Source organism: Mytilus edulis, chromosome 7 (assembly GCF_963676685.1).
Source record: "Mytilus edulis chromosome 7, xbMytEdul2.2, whole genome shotgun sequence".
NCBI lineage: Eukaryota > Metazoa > Mollusca > Bivalvia > Mytilida > Mytilidae > Mytilus > Mytilus edulis.
In genome coordinates, this window is record NC_092350.1 from 25,175,203 (window position 1) to 25,194,928 (window position 19,726).

Genomic DNA, 19,726 nt, shown 5'->3' on the forward strand with positions numbered 1-19,726 from the left:
ACATATACAATGTAAGTGTCAATATTTAAACATCCACAGATAAGATGTCAAATTCGCACATAAAGAAGATAGGATCAATTAACAGTTGATTTAAAAAGTCTATTCCTGCTGTGATTAATTTCATGTCCAGATAACAAATGGATAAGTAGACTCAGTAGCAATAAAATTATGTTAAAAAATTGTCTCACTATACAAATTAAATCTTAAATGTATGTCCATATTGCATGTGCACAAAAGTGTGGCACTGCATTAAACTTAAAAAGTACGCATTTTACTGTATGATAACACATTAACTTTAATATCATGTAGAATGTGTTTCTATCTTATTATAAAATGACTTACCTTCACTTTTGGATCTGGACTGACAGGAGATGTTCTAGTAGAGTCTGGTAAAGTAGAAAGTTTATTCTGACTCCTATATATACACTGTATAACATTATAGCACTTACAGTTCGAAACCACTGAAATCATGCAGTTCAACATCACCGTAAACAGGTAAACTGACTTCAAAGTTTCTAATATATTGATTTCAACGTGAATCTTATGAATATTCCTTCTGCACTCCTTCGTTAAACTCTTCAGATCAAACACGTGTGTACAATGAAAACACGTTTCTTGCTCCATTGCACATGTTTACAAACAATTTAAACTCTTCCTCTATATCGCGCCATACGTCAAGATATATTGATCCCATGATGCAACTCGTTTTTTAAATTTCCGATTGACGCGTTTTAAATCTAAGTGCATTCAGGCGTTAATGGAGTGATCGTAGCTATAGTGATCGTAATATAAAGACTGTATTATTTGGGTTATGTTTTACATTGTTATTTTAAGGCCTTTAATAGCTGACTATGCAGTATTGGCTTTGTTTATTGTTGAAGGCTGTACGATGATCTTAATTGTTAAGTCTTGTTACTTGTGGAGAGTTGTTTAATTGGAAATCATACCACATCTTCTTTTTTATAGATGATTCAACTCTTTTTCAACCCAATAAACTTGTCTTTGGTATCCCAAACATATAAAATTATGTTTATGGTATGTATTGTACAACTAATGTCGGATACTCATAGCTAGTCTCGCGTTCTCATGATCATATTGAAAGATAAATCCGACCTAACAAATCAAACTTAGACAAAACACAGTATATTGATATCAAAATGTAATCACTTTGAGTATGTATTTCAGAATTGTCAATTAATGACGTTAAATATGAATATCATAACTGTCTGTTGACGGTATAAAAGACATCTATTTATAGCTGCCTTATGGTCTCAATTTTAGCCCTATTGACCTTAAAGATGTGATACACACAGGACACACAGTACGTCACAGGAATCATTCGAAAAGGGAGTTAAAACAAATATTCCGTTAATTTTAACAGTTTTAGGAATTTACCCTGCATTTCATAGCAAAAAAGAAAAATTTTGGGTGAATAAATAACCATCCTTTTTATATATATTCTACATTCTATGAATTAATTTGGAATTTCAGGTAAGGCTGTATTAGAAAAAAAAGGAGCGATAATTTGATTGGTTGATTTCTAGTGTGGTTATTATCTATTAATCAATGAAATGTTATTTAAAATTTTAATTGTAGTACTTGACATGACAAAGCTTTACTAATGCTAATTAAAAAAACATTTTGGCATACTTGTGAGAATTAAGATTTGGAGTTAATCAGGCCAACAATAAACATATAACGATTTCATAACATTCTTTATTCGCCTCATTCAAGTGTAAAATTCAATTTTTGTTATTTTTCTTCTCTTTGTTGTTTTTCTTGTCTTTGTTATTTTTCTTTCCTTTGTTATTATTTTTATTGTTCTTAGCTTTCTTGTCTTTGTTATTCTTCTTATTTTTATTTTTCAGTTTTTCTTCAATCCAGTCTGTATAAGCAGAAACTCTGATATGAACACTTGGAACCCTTCCATCGCAAATTGTAATAGCACCAAACGATAATACTCCTACAAGCTTTTTACTGCAAACCAAAGGCCCACCACTATCTCTCTAAATAAACAAAATATCTTAAAATAAATACAATATAAGTATACAAAGCCAAATTCTTGAGTGTTTACTGATATCATACGCCCTACTCTTTTTATCAAAAGTATTGCAATGCAATCCGTGGTTATCTTTGTTATATTGAGACATGATTTGTCCTGTACAAATCTCGAAATGAATTTTATAATTTTGTTGGTTAACATTGCATACAGTCATGATTCTACTTCGTCAAAATTATCTCCCCATTACGCCAGTTCATTTTCACAATCGTAGAAATGGAAGCCATTGTAGGGATGACGCGCTGCCAATTTTGCTCTTTGAAACCGATAAATTTATCCACATTGCACCATTACGATCCTTATGTCTGTTGTAATTTAAAAGACAAATGTGTCAACTAGCTAATGAGCATCAGTTAATGATCTTGTCTGCATTGATTCAACTTAAAACTATTGTCTGATCGGTTGTCAGATGGAATTTTCGAAAATTCATAAACATTTAAAAAAATAATTAATTAAATATTTCGTGGAGGGGCAGACTAGATTTTTTTAGTGGTTGAAGACAATAAACCCAAGTTATCACACACAAAAAATTAGATTTGTTCGAAGATATGCATTTTCATCATCTAACTTGAAAGACTGTCGTCAAGTACTTTCAGTAAAAAATATAGCTAATCGAACACACCTACTCTGTTTTTGTGATTCATAAGATAGGTATTTCACTTGACCCATATATTTCATCTTTTAGTACTGTGATTTTGTTATGTTATAAAGTCAATCTGTAGCTTTGATATATAAAAATGAAAGAATCTGAAGCGAGACGATTGATGAAATATTCTTGCTTTGTACGATATCAAGACAAAATATTCAACTCAAACACGCCCTAACATAAAAAGGTGCAGTCGATTTTCTCTTTTCGATACAATTGTTACCCATTATTTGGATTTTTTTCTTGAGTCACATAATGGAAGGGCAGACACGAAAATTACTGAACTAATAGATTGATATGTTTTCCGTCCGTGGTATTTTGTTTTTTTAAATCGAAGGTTATGCATTTTCTACATCCAACTTGAAAGATACCCATGTCATCGACTTGATATCTAATTGTTCTGCTTAACTATGTACTAGATAAATTGAAAACTTATGCAAATGGTGTTTTGTTTTAAATAAAACTCTTCGTAATTGAGAAGAAAATTGTAATTTTGTTTGTTTCTAGTAACTTTAAAAAATTTTGTCACTAAAGTAAACATTACAGTAAGCATTTATCGCCTTCTCTAACAAAAAGCTTCGATTCTTTTGTTCTATTTTAACCGGGTTTCCGATTGCATAGACATATACCTGACATCGCGTTTTGGTTGATTTCAGACTCATTCTTTAAAAAAATAAAACCGATTATAGATTATAAAGCAGATGTGAACAAAATAAAAAAAACTTTAACAGGAACCGTATTGGAGCTTAAAGTAAAATAAGACAATTGATATTTGTGTGAAAACAAGCTAAAATGTGTTAATATATTATATTGTTTTAACCTTTCAATTAATAATAATAAACAAATAAATCATTTTCTGTTACAGCATTGCATGTAATGATACACCAAACCAAGAGGTAACATCAAAATGAAAACCCCACAAAACATTAGTATTGTGAATGCAACTACGTACCTTGGCCTTAACCAAAACATTCTTTGTATTGCAACCAAGAGGTAACATCAAAATGAAAACCCCACAAAACATTAGTATTGTGAATGCAACTACGTACCTTGGCCTTAACCAAAACATTCTTTGTATTGCAAATAAATCAGACTCATTACGACTAATTGCTACTAGAGTGAATCATGCGAAATTAGAGATTTTCGATTTAACCTTCAAGTTTGTAGAAAGAAATTGCAATAGCTTATTGGTGGTCAATCAAATAGATTTAATTGTTCAGTAGTATTGTTTGGCTTCAATCATGTATGTTCATACAAATTAATTCAATGATTCCTAATAACTATTTTTTATATAACAATGTTCACAGGATTGCGTTTCATATCATGACTTACTTGATGTAGTATAAGTTCTCACAAGAAATCTAAGAAACCAAGAGTTCGAAGTTGTGTAATAGAAATAATCCCTTCTACCATGTTTCAGACACCATCACGACTTGGCTGACAATATCAGCACATCTGTTTCACAAATGACGACGGATGAACTCCATTCGTCGTTATCATAATCCCACAATCCTTTTCACCTTCCGAATGAGACTTATTGACGTGTTTCTACTTTCACGAATAACATGAAAGTGACATATGTGTAACAAGATCATACCTTTCTTGACACCTGAGATCAATCCCGCTTTAAGGAGTTCGTGTTTATAAGTCGTGAGTTTACTGTGTTGTGTTTTATTGTCTAATGTTTGTCTTTTGAGGTTTGTGTCCTTTTTGCCGTAGCGTTGTCCGACTTATGAATTTGAACGTCTCTTTGGTGTATTTAGTCTCTCGTTTATATATCAACAGATTTAAAATTTGAACCGAGAAACGTGGTGTTTGTATAATATATATATATATATAAAACGTCTAGATATAAGTTAATTACGAGTAATGATACGTGTACACAATAATTTAAATATTGTCAGACATCTTCGAAAGATTTTTTGAAAGCAAATACAGCTTATTGTATTGATCATCAAATATCCTTTATCTGGAAATTACCTAACCAATGTGAAATTTACCGAAACGAATTAACAACTTTGAATTTATTATGTGGGCTAATGAAATATAGTTACATTACAAGAATCCTTTTTCCCATCCTGAAGACATATGATGTTCTTCAAAAACGTTGGTGTAAAAGACCAGGAAGCAAGACAGTATTCTTTAGAAACAACAGGCATTGACAATACTTGCAGACGATCAGGATAATTCGACCCTATAATCAAAATTATTAAATAAACCAAATTAATCATGTTGTAAATATCCTTAAAATGATAAGTTTCTCAAGGAGACGTTAGAGTTAAACTCTTACAAAGATGTTTTTAAAATCACGTGACTTTATTGCTATATTTTAATTGATCAAGATCATACGATGATATCATCTTGTAATATTATACCAAGTCAGGAATATGACAGTTCTTGTCCATTCGTTTTTGATATGTTTTGTTATTTGATTTTGCCATATGATTATGGACTTTCCAAATTGATTTTCCTCTTAGTTCAGTACTTTTGTGATTTTACTTTTTTTTCACGAAAATATACGTTTCCTTTGTATGTGGTCTAACTTTAAAAATACTCATATTTGCTTGTAGATTGCAAACATAAAATTGAGAAAGGAAATAGGGGATGTGTCAAAGCGACAACAACCCGACCATTAAGCAGAGAACAGCCGAAGGCCACCAATGGGTCTTCAATGTAGCGAGAAACTCCAACACCCGTAGGCGTCCTTCAGCTGTACCCTTATAAAAATTTATACTAGCACATAATGGACGTCATACTAAACTCCGAATTATACAAAAGAAACTAAAATTAAAAATCATACAAGACTAACAAAAGCCAGAGGCTCCTGACTTGGGACAGGCGCAAAATTGTGGCGGGGTTAAACATATTTATGAGATCTCAACCCTCCCACTATACCTCTAGCCGATGTAGAAAAGTAGACGCATAACAATACGAACATTAAAATTCAGTTTAAGAGATGTCCGAGTCCGATGTCAGAAGATGTAACAAAAGAAAATAAAGAAAATGACAATAATACATAAATAACAACGGACTACTAGCATATACACATGTTATTATTTACATCCGTAGGTAATTCGTTTTTGCACATGATATTTACACACAAATAACTAAAAAATGGTTGCACTATTACTGGATATCACCTACATGTCTTCCATTATTAAGCATTAAAACAGAATCTAATAATAGACAATTTAAATGTGTTTCTTACTTCTGCACTAGTTAATTTAAACTTATGTTAAGTTTAAAATTCCGAAAGCATGACAACTTCTCAGAGATAAAAGATGAATGTGACAGTTGGGAATGCTTTCTTGCTAGTCTAATATGGTGTGACAATAAAAGTATAAAGACTTTTCTTTTTTAACAAATTAAAAGAAATATATCAGATAAATTCCATAATATATAATAGTATTAAATCTGCTGAACATCAAGTATCAAAATCATTTGTGGAAAAAAATACACATTGGAACTACATTTAACTCTATCTGCTACTATAAGACTTGTTAGAAGTTCCAAATGATCTAAAGATATGTATGCAATTTTAAATAAAAATATCAGTGTTCCTAATAATAAGTGAAGATGGACTGCATTTTTGACTTTGGTCAAAATCATTGGAAGAAAAAATATTAACTGCTATTTGTTTTCACAAAAAAATACTAACTTAAAATGGCAACAGTATATCTCCAATCATCGAATCTTAGCTACAAACAGTTTGTTTTCATAAAATTAATATTTATAATAATCCAAATTGTACATTTTGTTATAGAGAAATTGAAACCTTAGAACATCTATTTTGGTAACTGAGCAAAATCCTAAGTTATTAAAAGGATTGGAAAATAGTATACAGTAATGGGTGTAGTTTAATTCCGAAGTTAGACCTCATTAACAATAAACGACATGAGTATGGATGTATTTATCAAAGTTGACCATACACGTGTTTCTATTATGTAAACAGTCACACGCGAGTGTGTGTCTGCATAGCGGTCATATATTGATGTTTATATCAAAACACAGGTTTGTATGTTAAATATAGGATATTTTAGATTGGTGAATATTTTTCGCATTGCTTAAATATATTGAATATGATATGAATTGGGATGGAAATAGCACTGGATTTTTAAAGCACACATGGTCTCCTTGTTAAAGTAAGTTCAGATATATTGTCATTCGAAGCTCGTATAATACTATTCAGTAAAGTGCAGTTTAGTGTAGGTAAACCTCCCCTCCATTTGGATGCTTGTATTTTTGAAATGTTTTTTGAAAATTTAATTTCGTTTTAATAAAATCAGGTAAGTTGCACATTCTTGCGAGCTATTCGTTATGAAACAAGTGATTGTTTTCATTTTATAAATACATCATATCCGTTTGATGTTACGAATCAGAGTATAACATTATAACAAAGTGTCATCTCGACAAGTCAATTTATGATGACCAAAGTCAATTAAATGGATTCATAAACCGGCAAGAGTAGATAAAAATAAACATGGTGGCGGTGTGACAATTTTTGTGAAAAATAGTCTAAATTTAATTGTACGGCATGAAATATTTGTAAGCAATCTTGGATTATTTTGGGTTGAAGTGAGGATTTGTAGTAACATTTTTTTAGTTGGTGTCTTATGCCGGCCTCTAAACTCAAACTCTCATATATGAGTCTTATTTAGTGAGTCAGTAAATAAAGCACTTAGTTGTATTTGCTAAGTTTCCTTTGTGGTGATTTTAATTGGGATATGATGTCAAAAACAAATAACTCTTAATAAAAGTTACTGAATCGTTTATCTTTAGAAAATGATGTTTGGGAGTCTACTTTACTCTACTTGACTGTCCGTTTGGTATCTTTCGTCCCTCTTTTACAAACAAAACTGACACTTGTATTGAATTATGTTTGAATAATCGCAAAAATGTATTGAATCAGAATTTCTTCTTCCGCCGACATGCAGTCATCATTATCCCGTTTTAATCGAAATTACATTTAAAACTTTAAAACATCACTCGTTTAAATGCCAAATTGATGATTATGACAGTCTTAACAACCAGTTGATCGGTACTGACTGGGATGATGTTTTTTCAGTCGAAATTTCATTAAATACTTTAAAACAACACTCGTTAAAAAGACAAATTCGTGATTTTTAGCGTACAGATTATGGCGGTCTGAACAACCAGTGATCGGTACTGACTGGGATGATGTTGTTTTTAATTCAAATAATACAAATTATATTGATGTAATTTGTCAAACCATTGTAAAGTATTGTAAATAGATATATACCTAATAGAAATATTACAGTAAGACCAAATGATAAAAAAACTATTTAGGAACAACTTGATAAGAAACAAGATTAGACATCGAAATACTATTCAGAACAAAGAGAAAACTTTCAAGATCCCTGGAAAAAAACCCCGAAATTCGTATTTTTACATTCTAGATATATAAGAGATATTTGACAAAATTGGCCGAATATAACAAAATTTGGGACCTTCCAACATAGAACGCAGGCGTCGATAGACTAAATATTAAAGTTAAACATGTAAACTATCAGTTTAGTTAGAAAAGCAAAAGACGACCATAATTGCAAACTGATATCACAACTTCATGAACTTATTGTCATGGCATTTAAACAAATTCGTTTTCACAAAAAAAGAATTATTAGACCAGTTAAAAATCTTGAATGTTAACAACCAGCTAAAATGACGGTGTCAGTCCTATCTTTTAAGGATGTTTCTAGCTTCATTTTAAAATATTTAACTAAGTCATTTGATATATATCTATCAGTTAAACAGCAAACAGCAAATATAACCGTGATACGAGATGAAAGGATGTGAAATGACCTGGGTCAATTACATGCCAAAGTATAATAGTTTATTTCATATCAGTTTTTGGTAATTTAATCACAAATTTTCATAATTGCATTGTCATTGTAAAAAAATACATTTAAATTTCTTGCGTGCAAAGAACTTTACTCCAAAAGGACCAAAAAAGTTAACCAGCTAATATGGGGCTTTAGTTGTACTTTTTGATGATGAACCATTTGTACAATTATTTTAGTAATCATTCAAAGACATCTGTTATTTGAGTTTACCTCGTATCGTATTTATTGTATTTTATGCATTTTTTTCGTTTAGGTATTTAATCCCAAGTCATTTTTTTTTTTTTTAACTTTTTTAAGTTTTTCTCATTAAATCCATTTACTTACACTATTTTTATCATAATTCAAACCTTGAAAATCCTAAATGTGTTCTCTTAATCTTCTAATCCTGTTGTGTAACGTACTCGAGAAAAGAAAAGACAAATTAGAAAGTCAAAGTATCTGATTAAAAATTAGTTGTGCTGCTATTTTATACTAGTACAGTCTGTCTTTTCGTCTTTTTTAGGTTTTTTTGTCCATGGCGTTGTCCTTTTGTGTTAGACTTATGAGTTGTAATATCCCTTTTGTATCTTTTACCTGTAATTTCTATAAATAATTGATGTTAAATCTTACCACTTTTAGTAGCATTTGTAGTTCCCCATCCAGATATTGTGCACAGTTCACCAGTATAATTTTTCCCTGTATCCTTGTCCAGGTCGATTTTATTAACGGTAGACCCAAATTTAAGCGGCGTCTTGAGCTGTAGTAACATAAGGTCAGGTTCGATACCGCCTTCCAATGTATTATATTTTTCGTGCTGAAACATAATGAGCACAATTGAGTTCATTGTAAAATTAGTATATGCAAATGATATGATTGACGTTTGTACAAAATAAAACTAAAGAAAAACAAATCGTGATTGTTTTCTTCCGAGAAGAACTAAAGTTTTTAAACTGAGTATAAAGTCGTACTATGAATTTGCTGGTAAAATGTAATGACTTTTGAAAGCGGAATTCTATCATAATAAGAATATTATGATATCCTTTGACGTCACGTTATTTTAGGTGTATTCAATAATATATGGAATAGCAAGTAATAGATTAATAAAACTTGATCGATAAAAGAATCTTTCGACGTTGGAACCACTTAAATGTTTAGTTCTAAATATCCACGTAAAATGCTTGGAGGTTAAAATATTGATATTGACTTAAACTGGACATACAGTTATTTGACTAAATAATTCCACTTAAACTGGACGTACAGTTATTTGACTAAATAATCCCAAAGACGATAAACCTAAGGGCTATTGAAATTACTTTCCATAGATAGAGTAATTTTCCTTTGTGTTATTATACATGTATTCTTGAAATAACTTGTGTAGTGTGTACTGAGTAAATTTCTCTGTATCTACCAATGTGCTGAGCATAATCGTCTCTACAACAATTTCAATTACAATACTACATTCACTATCTATTTCTGCAAAATTCTGTTGAATATATTTTAATGTGCCTATTCGATGACGACATTTTTTTCCTAGTACTTTAATTACGTTGAAACAGTATGTGGATTCTAAATGGATATGAAATTCTGAAAAGATAATATATATATACAATGACCCATTTTTCATTCAAATAATCAGTATTAGATGATCACGTAGTTATCTCTAAGTGCAAAGAGATAAAGTGAAGGAAAGGAATAAAATATATAGTGTCACGGAAAACCTTAAATACTCTACTTTTGTTACAATTCAAATATGTTGCAAATCAACGATAAAAATATATGTGCCACAGACAAAAATTTTGTTTTAACTGACTGATTTGTTTCAGCATTTCTCCTAAATCATGAAAACTACCGTGTAAAGTATCGAATTCAAATAGCATAAAAACTTAATAAACCACTTATGCCAAGCTGCCAAAATATTTTAGTTATTTACGTTACTTAAGGTACCGGTACTTTCTGTATCAAACCAACAAATGTGAAAGTTTTAATTAAGTACATGTATGTATAATTAAAAAAAAAGAAGAAGTTATTTAAGGCATGACTGTAATATTTTTTCTGTCTATGAAGAAATTATATAAAAAATGTGGTGCACACTTTAATAACGCGCGTATGTTATTTCGAATAGGCAGAACAAAATATTACAGTCATTTCTTATAATTTAATTCTTAATTCCATTTTAAACCGGAGTAAATCATGAAAAACGTTGATGACGTCACTGTCACATGCCAAAATGATGTCTATGGGCTAATAAACAACGACGTCAAGCAATCAGAAGACTCTTTACATTCTGTTACAATCTGTTTTGTACTATTGACGCAAACGTATATATTCAAATTAACGGCAAACAGGAAGATATGAATAAAAAATAATTTTATAATAAGCAAATCGTGATCATGTTTTATTACAGGGACATCAATCTTAACAGAGAATAAACTGTCCATTGTTAATTTACATTTAAATTGGTCCGGTAACGACCGTTTTCTGGTCCGTATTTATTTGTTCAAGACCGATTGAATTTTTTACTGTAGAATGCAAACTGTAATGTGGATCCTTGTTATCCAGAGAGCTTATGCTTGACCGATATAAAATAAAATAAAATTTATATCTGTTCAGAAGCTTTGCAGTTCATTGAGTAGCGTGTTTAAGCGTGCAGGTAAACAAATCTTCGGAATTCATTGACTACAAGCGAATTGTATGAACAGTTCTGAATATACCGCTGATGATAACTCTGCAATAAACTGACAATCATTAATCAAAATTGGTAGTGTTTTAACAGCTTTAAATGTCATAATGACTATTTAAAATGAATATGGGGATAATCGTGTATGAAGTCATCCTGTTCAGTAATACATAAGAAATGTACGACAGAATTAATGTTGTCCAAGCTGACGAACGTATAAACAGTGAAACAGGAAAGCAGGATGGGTGTAATATTACATGTACACCTATGTCAATGAATAGTTGGGTATATTGTATACTTCTTATTGTCCACATACCCCATAGTATTTTTTCAAGGGTATAATCTGTTTCATCTGACTCAAAAAGGAACTTCCGGCTACTACTCTCATATTCTTTGGCCTAAAATAAAAATAAAATCACACTGTAACGATATAATGAAAACAGATTTTGATATACTATATAAAAGAAGATGTAGCATAATTTCAAAAAAGATAGCTCTCCACAAGAGACCAAATGACACAGAGTAGCTAGGTTACTACACAATCTTCATCATCAGCAAAGTATATTTTCGAGAGTTTTGTACAAAGCTCCATATTACTTAATTTAACCCGTACAGTACCCCCTGTTTGAAAAGGATTTTTAAAATATATGTTTTGCAGTATATCGTTGAAACAAATAATCTACATCCGGTTTAAGTTAGTGACATATGAAAGCTTTTAGTTTTATTAAGTTTAAGCATGAAATTATACATAAGAAAAATATCTAAATTGTCGAATTGACATAGGATATTGTCCTCAATTTCGAATTTAAGGACCATTGATCTATGATGGAAAATAAACAAGTATATGACACGTCAGCACTTATTTCATCGTTGACAAACAAAACCAAGCGTTGCAACATTAATGGCAAGGTATGCCACATGTCCTGAAGAAAAGTCATTTGGAGTGGTTTACAGGCATGTCATGTAACAAGTTTCTTTGGTATATATGTTTCTTACTTTTTCAGTAAAAACAAAAGACGAATAAGACCGAGGACATGAATAAAATTAAAAAAAAAAAGAAACCAGCTTTTCAATTTTCCAAGTTGAAGTGGAATTATTCTTGAACGTTATATAACTCACAATCCAGCTGTCAACTCAATTCATATTTTGTCGTTCTATGCATTGTATATGAGTTTCGTAAAACTTGAATGAGACAACTTAAGCTAAAGTGAAGAAATGAAAATGTATGCAATTTCTAAAGTTTAAAGAAGCATAACTCTAGAACAGTAAGTCACTAACTGCCAAATGCAAATTCGAACTTATTTTGCTAGTTCTTCGAATTGTGTAAAAGTTACATAAGTAAAACGTAAGTAAATTGCGGATACGAAAGAAATGCAATATAACAAGGTATAAAGGGGTATAATTGAGTCTTGGATGTGTTGCTGTAAAAATTCTATATCCGTCTGCAATTTTTGGGTCTTAGCATTTTTAGTATTATCAATTTCGAATGAGTTCAAGCATAAGTTAGTTGGTTGACCTTTATGGAATAACCGTTTCACAAATGAAATTGGATATGTTCCTTAAGTCGTAACTACAATCCCGTTCCCTTTCATGAATGTGACCTACCGAATAAGACTATTTATCTGATTTTTATAACATAAGCAACACGACGGTGCCACATGTGGAGCAGGATCTGCTTACCCTTCCGGAACACCTGATATCAACCCTAGATTTGGTGGAGTTGGTGTTGCTTTTTCTTTAGTTTTCTATGTTGTATCATGTGATCTATTGTTTGTCTGTTTGCCTTTATCATATTTAGCCAGGCGTTGTCAGTTTACTTTCGATATATGAGTTTGACTTTCCCTCTGGTATCTTTCGTCCCTCTTTTAGAGTGCAGAATAAAAAAACTGGACGAACTGACAATAAAAGACGACTTATTGACAATTATGACCATATCAATAATTATACGCATTGTTTAAGATCTTCCTTGATTATTGTTTCTTTTAATTGTTACTTTTTAATTGTGTATTCCATGTTTAAGGAAATTGACGTGGATCTTAACTTTATTCCTATTTTTTTCTGATTTAATTTTTTAAAAACACCTGTTTTAATAAATGGAGCACGCGTTAGAGATAATAGTTAAGCCATAAAAAATAGTAATGTATGGATCTTAAACCAAAAGACCCTTGGTCCATATGATATATGATAAAGGTGATATTTCACCATACAGTTAATTTTAAGCTTCAGAGCTCTGAAAAATCTAATCCAATGACTTGGTACAATTTCAACCCACATTTGAAAGTTAAGACTTGACGCATCTAACAATTTTAATAAAACAGTTACTCGCTATTTATACGGTAGCTGTGGAGTAGCAAACATAGGTTAAAATCAAACTTAAGAACTTGATATATACCTATGACATTCAACTCATTTTATTTAAAGGAGGGGCAAAATATAAAGGGAAAGTCAAACTCATAGATCTAAATTAAATTGGCAACGCTATAGTTTAAAAAGAACATACTAGAAAACTAAAGACTAAGCAACACGAACCCCACCAAAAACTAGGTATAAGTTGAACTTATACCATCAACTCACAAAACACCTGAAGTCTATATCAATGCTAATGATTTACTTGTTTTCAAATAGTCACTACTGTTTTATAACTGTGTGGACAGGACAATTTGATAACGTGCTCAGGTCATCATTGACTGGGTCATATAAAGTAAAACGTGTGTCTGTAACGCCTTCTTATCACGTCGTACTTATTATAGAGATTTACACTGTGGAACCTTTAAAGGTTCTTAATACATAAACAGTGATAAATTAAATAATTCGAAAAACTAGCACAGGAATTAACGTTGTGTTTGAACTAATTAGATATTCAAACATTCTATGCGGGCGTGATTATTATTTTACATACACATTTTTAATAAATTAAAAAGTTCTCTTTTTTTTTTTTGACATCACTTGAGATTAAACAATTTCAATTGGCTAATTTTTCACTCAGTAAATTTTAATTTTTTATCTTGTCTTCAATGTTATATTAGAAACACTGCATTATCAACTTTCAATAGTTGTGCTTATACAAAATATACACAAAATGTACATAAGGAAGCAACCTTTTAACTGCAAGGTATGGGCAGGAATTATTTGTTTTTCATGTTTTTGGCTGAATCAGAATTTATTTTTGGACGCTATCAATCAAATTATTATGTTCAAAATTTAATCCTATAAGGTATTTGGAAAATCTGGAATCAGAAATTGTTATATTTGGCATCTGCTTGCCCTATTTTTTTTTTATAAATCAAGGATGAAAAATATTATTTAGGAAAAAAACATATCCCCATTTTGAAGTTAAATGGTATTTCCCTTAGTTCGGTCTTTTCGTACTTAAATGATATTGGTGATATTGGAAACTGGATCTTTTCTGCAAAGAACTATTTAAAAAACAAACCTAGGCAACATAAACGTATTGATGAATATGTACCGACTATTCTTAAATCCAAAGAAAAACTGGAAAAGATTGACCCATGATATGATAGATTCAACATTCTTTTTCTGAGTGTGGATGTTTGTCGTTTTATTTTTTCCCATGCGCACCCATTACTGTATAAACATTATTTTCTTAACTATTTAAATATCTACTGGCAGGCCTCTGTGAGGCTGGATGAGCGTTAAATCATAGATATCGATAGCCTATGACAACATATTCAGGGTAAATGGTTCAGTAATTTTAAAGATATAAGTTTGATGGAAATACCTCTATTACTTAGTTGACTATGTTGGTAGAAATAAACAAAAATCAGCTTTTTATTTAAAAGTTTTCATTTTAGTTATAATAATTTAGAAGAGTATCAAACAAAAATGAATAAGTTGGAGGTTAAAAGTAGAAAAAAAACACGTTTGTGATTCAAACCATAATTCTTTAATTCATATCAAATGCAAATTTGTACACTATCTTTATCATGATCAATTATTCCGGGTGCGGGAATTTCTCGCTACATTGAAGACCTGTTGGTGACCCTCTGCTGTTGGTTTTTATTTGGGCGGGTTGTTGTCTCTTTGACACATTCCCCATTTCCATTCTCAATTTTACAAAGTACGAAATAACAAAAGGAAAGTAAAAAATCATAGGTCGGAATATGGTCGAAAATGCAATATGAATAGATGGGAAAAAAGACAAAAAATGATCATTAATCGATAAACAAAAATCAAAATAAACATTACAAAGAATACCAAAGACTTAACAATAGAAACTCAATTAGAAACTTCGAATTATCGTTAAAGCTCCGATAGATTAATCATTTTATGTTCCACATGAATGTGAAACCCTTTTTTTATTTAAGATTTAGACATTAACTGTAAAAAGTATAACATACTCAACAGGATAATTGACACAATGTGCAGCTGAAAGAACCCAACTTCTATCAATAATTGCTCCTCCGCAAATATGAGTAAAATTGTCTCCTTCATAACCTCTGGACTGAATAGAGACCATCCATGGATGATCTTCTATGTTGGCATCTTCACCATCAACAATCTTCACACTTGTATCAGCCGCAAAAGTCTAAATTATGATATAAAATTTATTGAAAAAATACCTTCCATTCTCAATCTTATTTCTAACGATATTTTTTTATCAAATCCCAAGTAAAATAAATTTAACTAGAGAAATGAACAAAAAAAATTATCAATAACTCAACAAGTTAAGACCGTTTCATTATAGCGATAATAAAAATTGTCCAACTTTCCCCCTGATTACAATAAAACAAATCTCATCATTAAATTACCATTAATACAGTTACCTATTCGCGACGAAAGAACTGTCATCATCCGATAACCTATTAAACTCACTTCGATTACAGCGATTATACAGTTACATCATTAGGTCAAAAAGTTAAAATAGTGTCTTAAAAGTGACTTATTAAGAATAAAAACAATTCTATTGAAGCTTTAAAACGTATCTTAGCTAAATCACAAAGTTCAACATATTTTGAAAATGATACTAGTATAACAATTGTCATAATAAAATTCCCAAGAAAAAAAGATAATAATGTCTGAATGTAATAACAAATTCTTTTTGTTTTGGAATTATAGCAATAATTAGATTTCTATCATAAAACCACATAGTACAAACAATTCAGTCATGATCAAGGTGGTCTACAAAAATAGCTAACATCATATTCCTTTACACTTTTATCTCCGTAACCAGAAGACACATATGCTAGATGTTATTTTCTGTGACATAATGCATACAAGAAGTTGCATCGATCAAGTGGGTGACAAAATTTATTCGAAGATACGATATTTATTGTTTTATAATCGGACGTGCTACAGTTTACTCATCAAGGATGTTATTAAATGTGTTTGGTTTCTAACTGCTAGCACTGATTCGATACCCCTGCTGATCTCTGTGGATAATGTCATCATTTATCAATCAGTGATTTGGTACTGACTTGATTCACAACATGTTCGTTTCTTAAAATGTCCATTGATCAATATATTAACTATTTAAACAACAGCCTGTGATCAATTTGAAATTTTTTCTCTAGTTCTCTCTTAGTCATATGTTTATTAAACTCGTGTATTACTTATCAAGTGAATTCAAAAGATTTTGTGAGACGTATATCTATTTATAACCATCTGATGAGTTAAACCTTTTTCAACTGAACCCCGCCACATTCTATATGGTTGTGCCTTTTCCAAAAAACAGGAGCCTATAACTCAGTGGTTGTCGCTTGTTGATGTGTTACATATTTATTTTTCGTTCATTTTTCTTCTTCATAAACTAGGCCGTTAGTTTTCTCGTTTGAATTAATTGACATTTTTAATTACGGGGCTTTGTTAAAGGTGACTATGCGGTATGGACTTTGCTCATGTTGAAGGCCTTACGGTGACCTAGTGTTGTTAATTTCTGTGTCATTTAGTGTCTTGTGGAGAGTTGTCTCATTTGCAACCATACCACATCTTCCTTTTTCATATATCATCATACATGTAACATACGAAGTACTATAGTTCCGCTAATATGTTTCTTTTAAAACAAAATATTATCTTCATTTTCTTTTTTTTTGAATTGCAGGATACCACATCGATACCCGTCAAATTATCATCAAAGTTTGCTGTGTTCCTTTAAAAACCGATGTATGTTAAAACACATTGATGTTCATTTATAAGCAAAACTGTTTATAAAAGTTGAATCGGATCATATGTTTTTTTATCTTTAATAAATGTTTATATACGTACCGAAGCAATATAGATCACTACAAATACACAAGAAAGTTAAATTATCAATATCATCATTATAATTATTAGATTGTATTTTTTTGCATTATCTTTATATTGCATTCGTTTGAGAAAATACTATTACAACACTTGCATTCATTTTCATTGCTATAATTATTCCTGTACTGAAATCAAAAGGTCTGAACAGTATTGAATGTCCCGTTTTATACATGTCTGACAATAATCTAAAATCCTAGATATAACTGAATAACTGATTTTACAAACGTTCACTTTGATGTTTGATAGAAATGGCTATTTAAGACTGAAATACATTTACTTTTTTGACGATACATAACATTTGACGCTTACCCTATCGACCCAGTTGGTCTTTTTTCGTTTTAAGTTCATGTGATTCTCTGAGTTATTGTATTTGTTATCCTAATTTGTCCCTTCAAAAAAGATTTCCGTTACTTGAAAATAGAACAATTTGTCACCGAAATTTATAAGTAAACATTATTAACTTACCGACAAATGCCCTGACGATGAATACTCGATACATCTGTGTGCTAACTAACAACTTCACTTCTGAAATCTAAAACATGCAATACCTATTACATGTATCCAATGACTAATTGACCCTAAACATGACATAGATATATAAAAAATAAATGCAATGCTAATGAGATAAATAAACGATCATCAAACATAACATCAAATCATATGAAATACGAAAATAAAAGAATCTTCAAGACAATTTTTACAAGAGAGAATATTGTCACTTTGATCAGCTACATCGGTTGAAACGATTGCACGGAACAGTAATATAAAATGTACATTTTGTTTTTTATGATTTCAAATTCTGTGATATACAAAAAAAATGTTTTGCGTTGTCTTGTCTCAAACTATGTATTGTTTTAAAGATCAAATTTATGAAAGTGGAGATATTTCGGAAAGTTGTTAATCACTAAAGTAAGAAATATAATTCTCTCATATATATTTTAGTAAAAAATTATACCTGTGTGTCATGTTTGTATAGAAATAAAACGAAAGACAATATATATGATATACACTACCCACAGCTTGTTTTCATTTTCTACGCAATCTTTATCATAAGTATTCTTATGACTTACTGCTAAAATACTAATAATGTTTTTCATTTTCTCGATCATTCTAGTTGTTGTTTTATGCAATATATTTGTGAGATCAATATTGCATCATTTCAGACGAATTATTTAAAAAAAAGATATAATTTATCAATTGACAAACCTGTATTGAAATTTTCTAAGATGGAATAGAAATGTTCGTTGTTGTATTACCTCTTCTGTATTGATTGAAGATCTGAACAGCCAGGTATTTATACATGTACATCTACGTAGTGCGTGGTATGTAGTTGAAGCTGTTACATCTGGTTTCGAACATTACATTTTCAGCACGTCGATAACAATTTACCAAATGACATTGGTTACTTGCTGACACTAAATAAATATTTTTGTATGATAATAAAATGTAATTATATGGTTATTGATAAAAAAAAAGGAAACATCCCAAAGGAATAAAGAAAAACATAACGTTCAAACAAAATGACATAAAACTCAGAAGACAACAAAAGATTGAACTATACAAAACAAAACAAACACCATGGTTGGTCTATGGTACTCCGGGAGGGTTGGATGCTCGTGTTTAACTTGTGGCACCCATCATGACATGAGGTCGGTGATATCATATACTTAGAAAGGAGGAATATATAACTCCGATGGGGAATGGATCATAGTGCTTGGTTAATGTTACTTACAGTTATTGTCAACTAAAAGATAGATCATATTATATAAGGAAATGCTCCAAATCTAAACAGTTATTGAAAATAATTTAAATGTTTATAAAATCTTATAAGGGTTCACATTATTCTTCTCCTCTACATTTCTGTATTATCATAAACTATTAAGATTTCAGTTATATTGTATATACTGATAACGGGAAGTGTGATCTGTTGAACTTATATGTTGGTTTGATTTCCAAGATGAAATAGTCGATACTTAAAATAAAAAAGATTGATTCAATTATGGCAGCGGGACAACATTTGATTACTCACAAAAAGTAGTAAATTTGAATTTAGAAAGTTCCTAAACAAATCATATTAGATAAATATTTAATAATGCACGTATCTTTCTAGCTGTAAGATAGCACATTTGCTATTTAAATACTGACGATCTCTCATTAAGTTTGAATTAAAGCCATATTTTCTTTCCATGCTGTGAAGGTAATAATTGAATGCATTGCTTTAAAAAATATATCAGAAAATCATT

The 19,726-nt window shown here is 30.5% G+C and overlaps 1 protein-coding gene across 1 annotated transcript; it reads right to left on the bottom strand.

Moving 5' to 3' along the window:
* Positions 1-1,698: 1,698 nt before the first annotated feature.
* LOC139481117 (putative trypsin-6) lies at positions 1,699-18,778 on the bottom strand. Its single transcript, XM_071264225.1, has 8 exons — positions 18,690-18,778; positions 17,949-18,015; positions 17,445-17,461; positions 15,581-15,768; positions 11,539-11,620; positions 9,176-9,359; positions 4,760-4,899; positions 1,699-2,006 (listed from the first exon to the last, which is right to left on the bottom strand). Exons 2-8 carry the CDS (start codon positions 17,980-17,982, stop codon positions 1,743-1,745), a joined length of 909 nt encoding a protein of 302 aa, XP_071120326.1. The 5' UTR covers positions 17,983-18,015; positions 18,690-18,778; the 3' UTR covers positions 1,699-1,742.
* Positions 18,779-19,726: the final 948 nt, after the last annotated feature.

What these genes read in the sequence shown, in the direction of transcription:
- LOC139481117 (XM_071264225.1), bottom strand. Translation starts at nt 17,982, where the DNA reads ATGTATCGAGTATTCATCGTCAGGGCATTTGTCG. An exon ending in TGTGTCAATTATCCTGTTGA is followed by an intron (nt 11,621 to 15,580) that starts GTATGTTATACT and finishes TTTTTATTTTAG; the next exon opens with GCCAAAGAATATGAGAGTAG. An exon ending in TACAAATGCTACTAAAAGTG is followed by an intron (nt 4,900 to 9,175) that starts GTAAGATTTAAC and finishes TTTTGATTATAG; the next exon opens with GGTCGAATTATCCTGATCGT.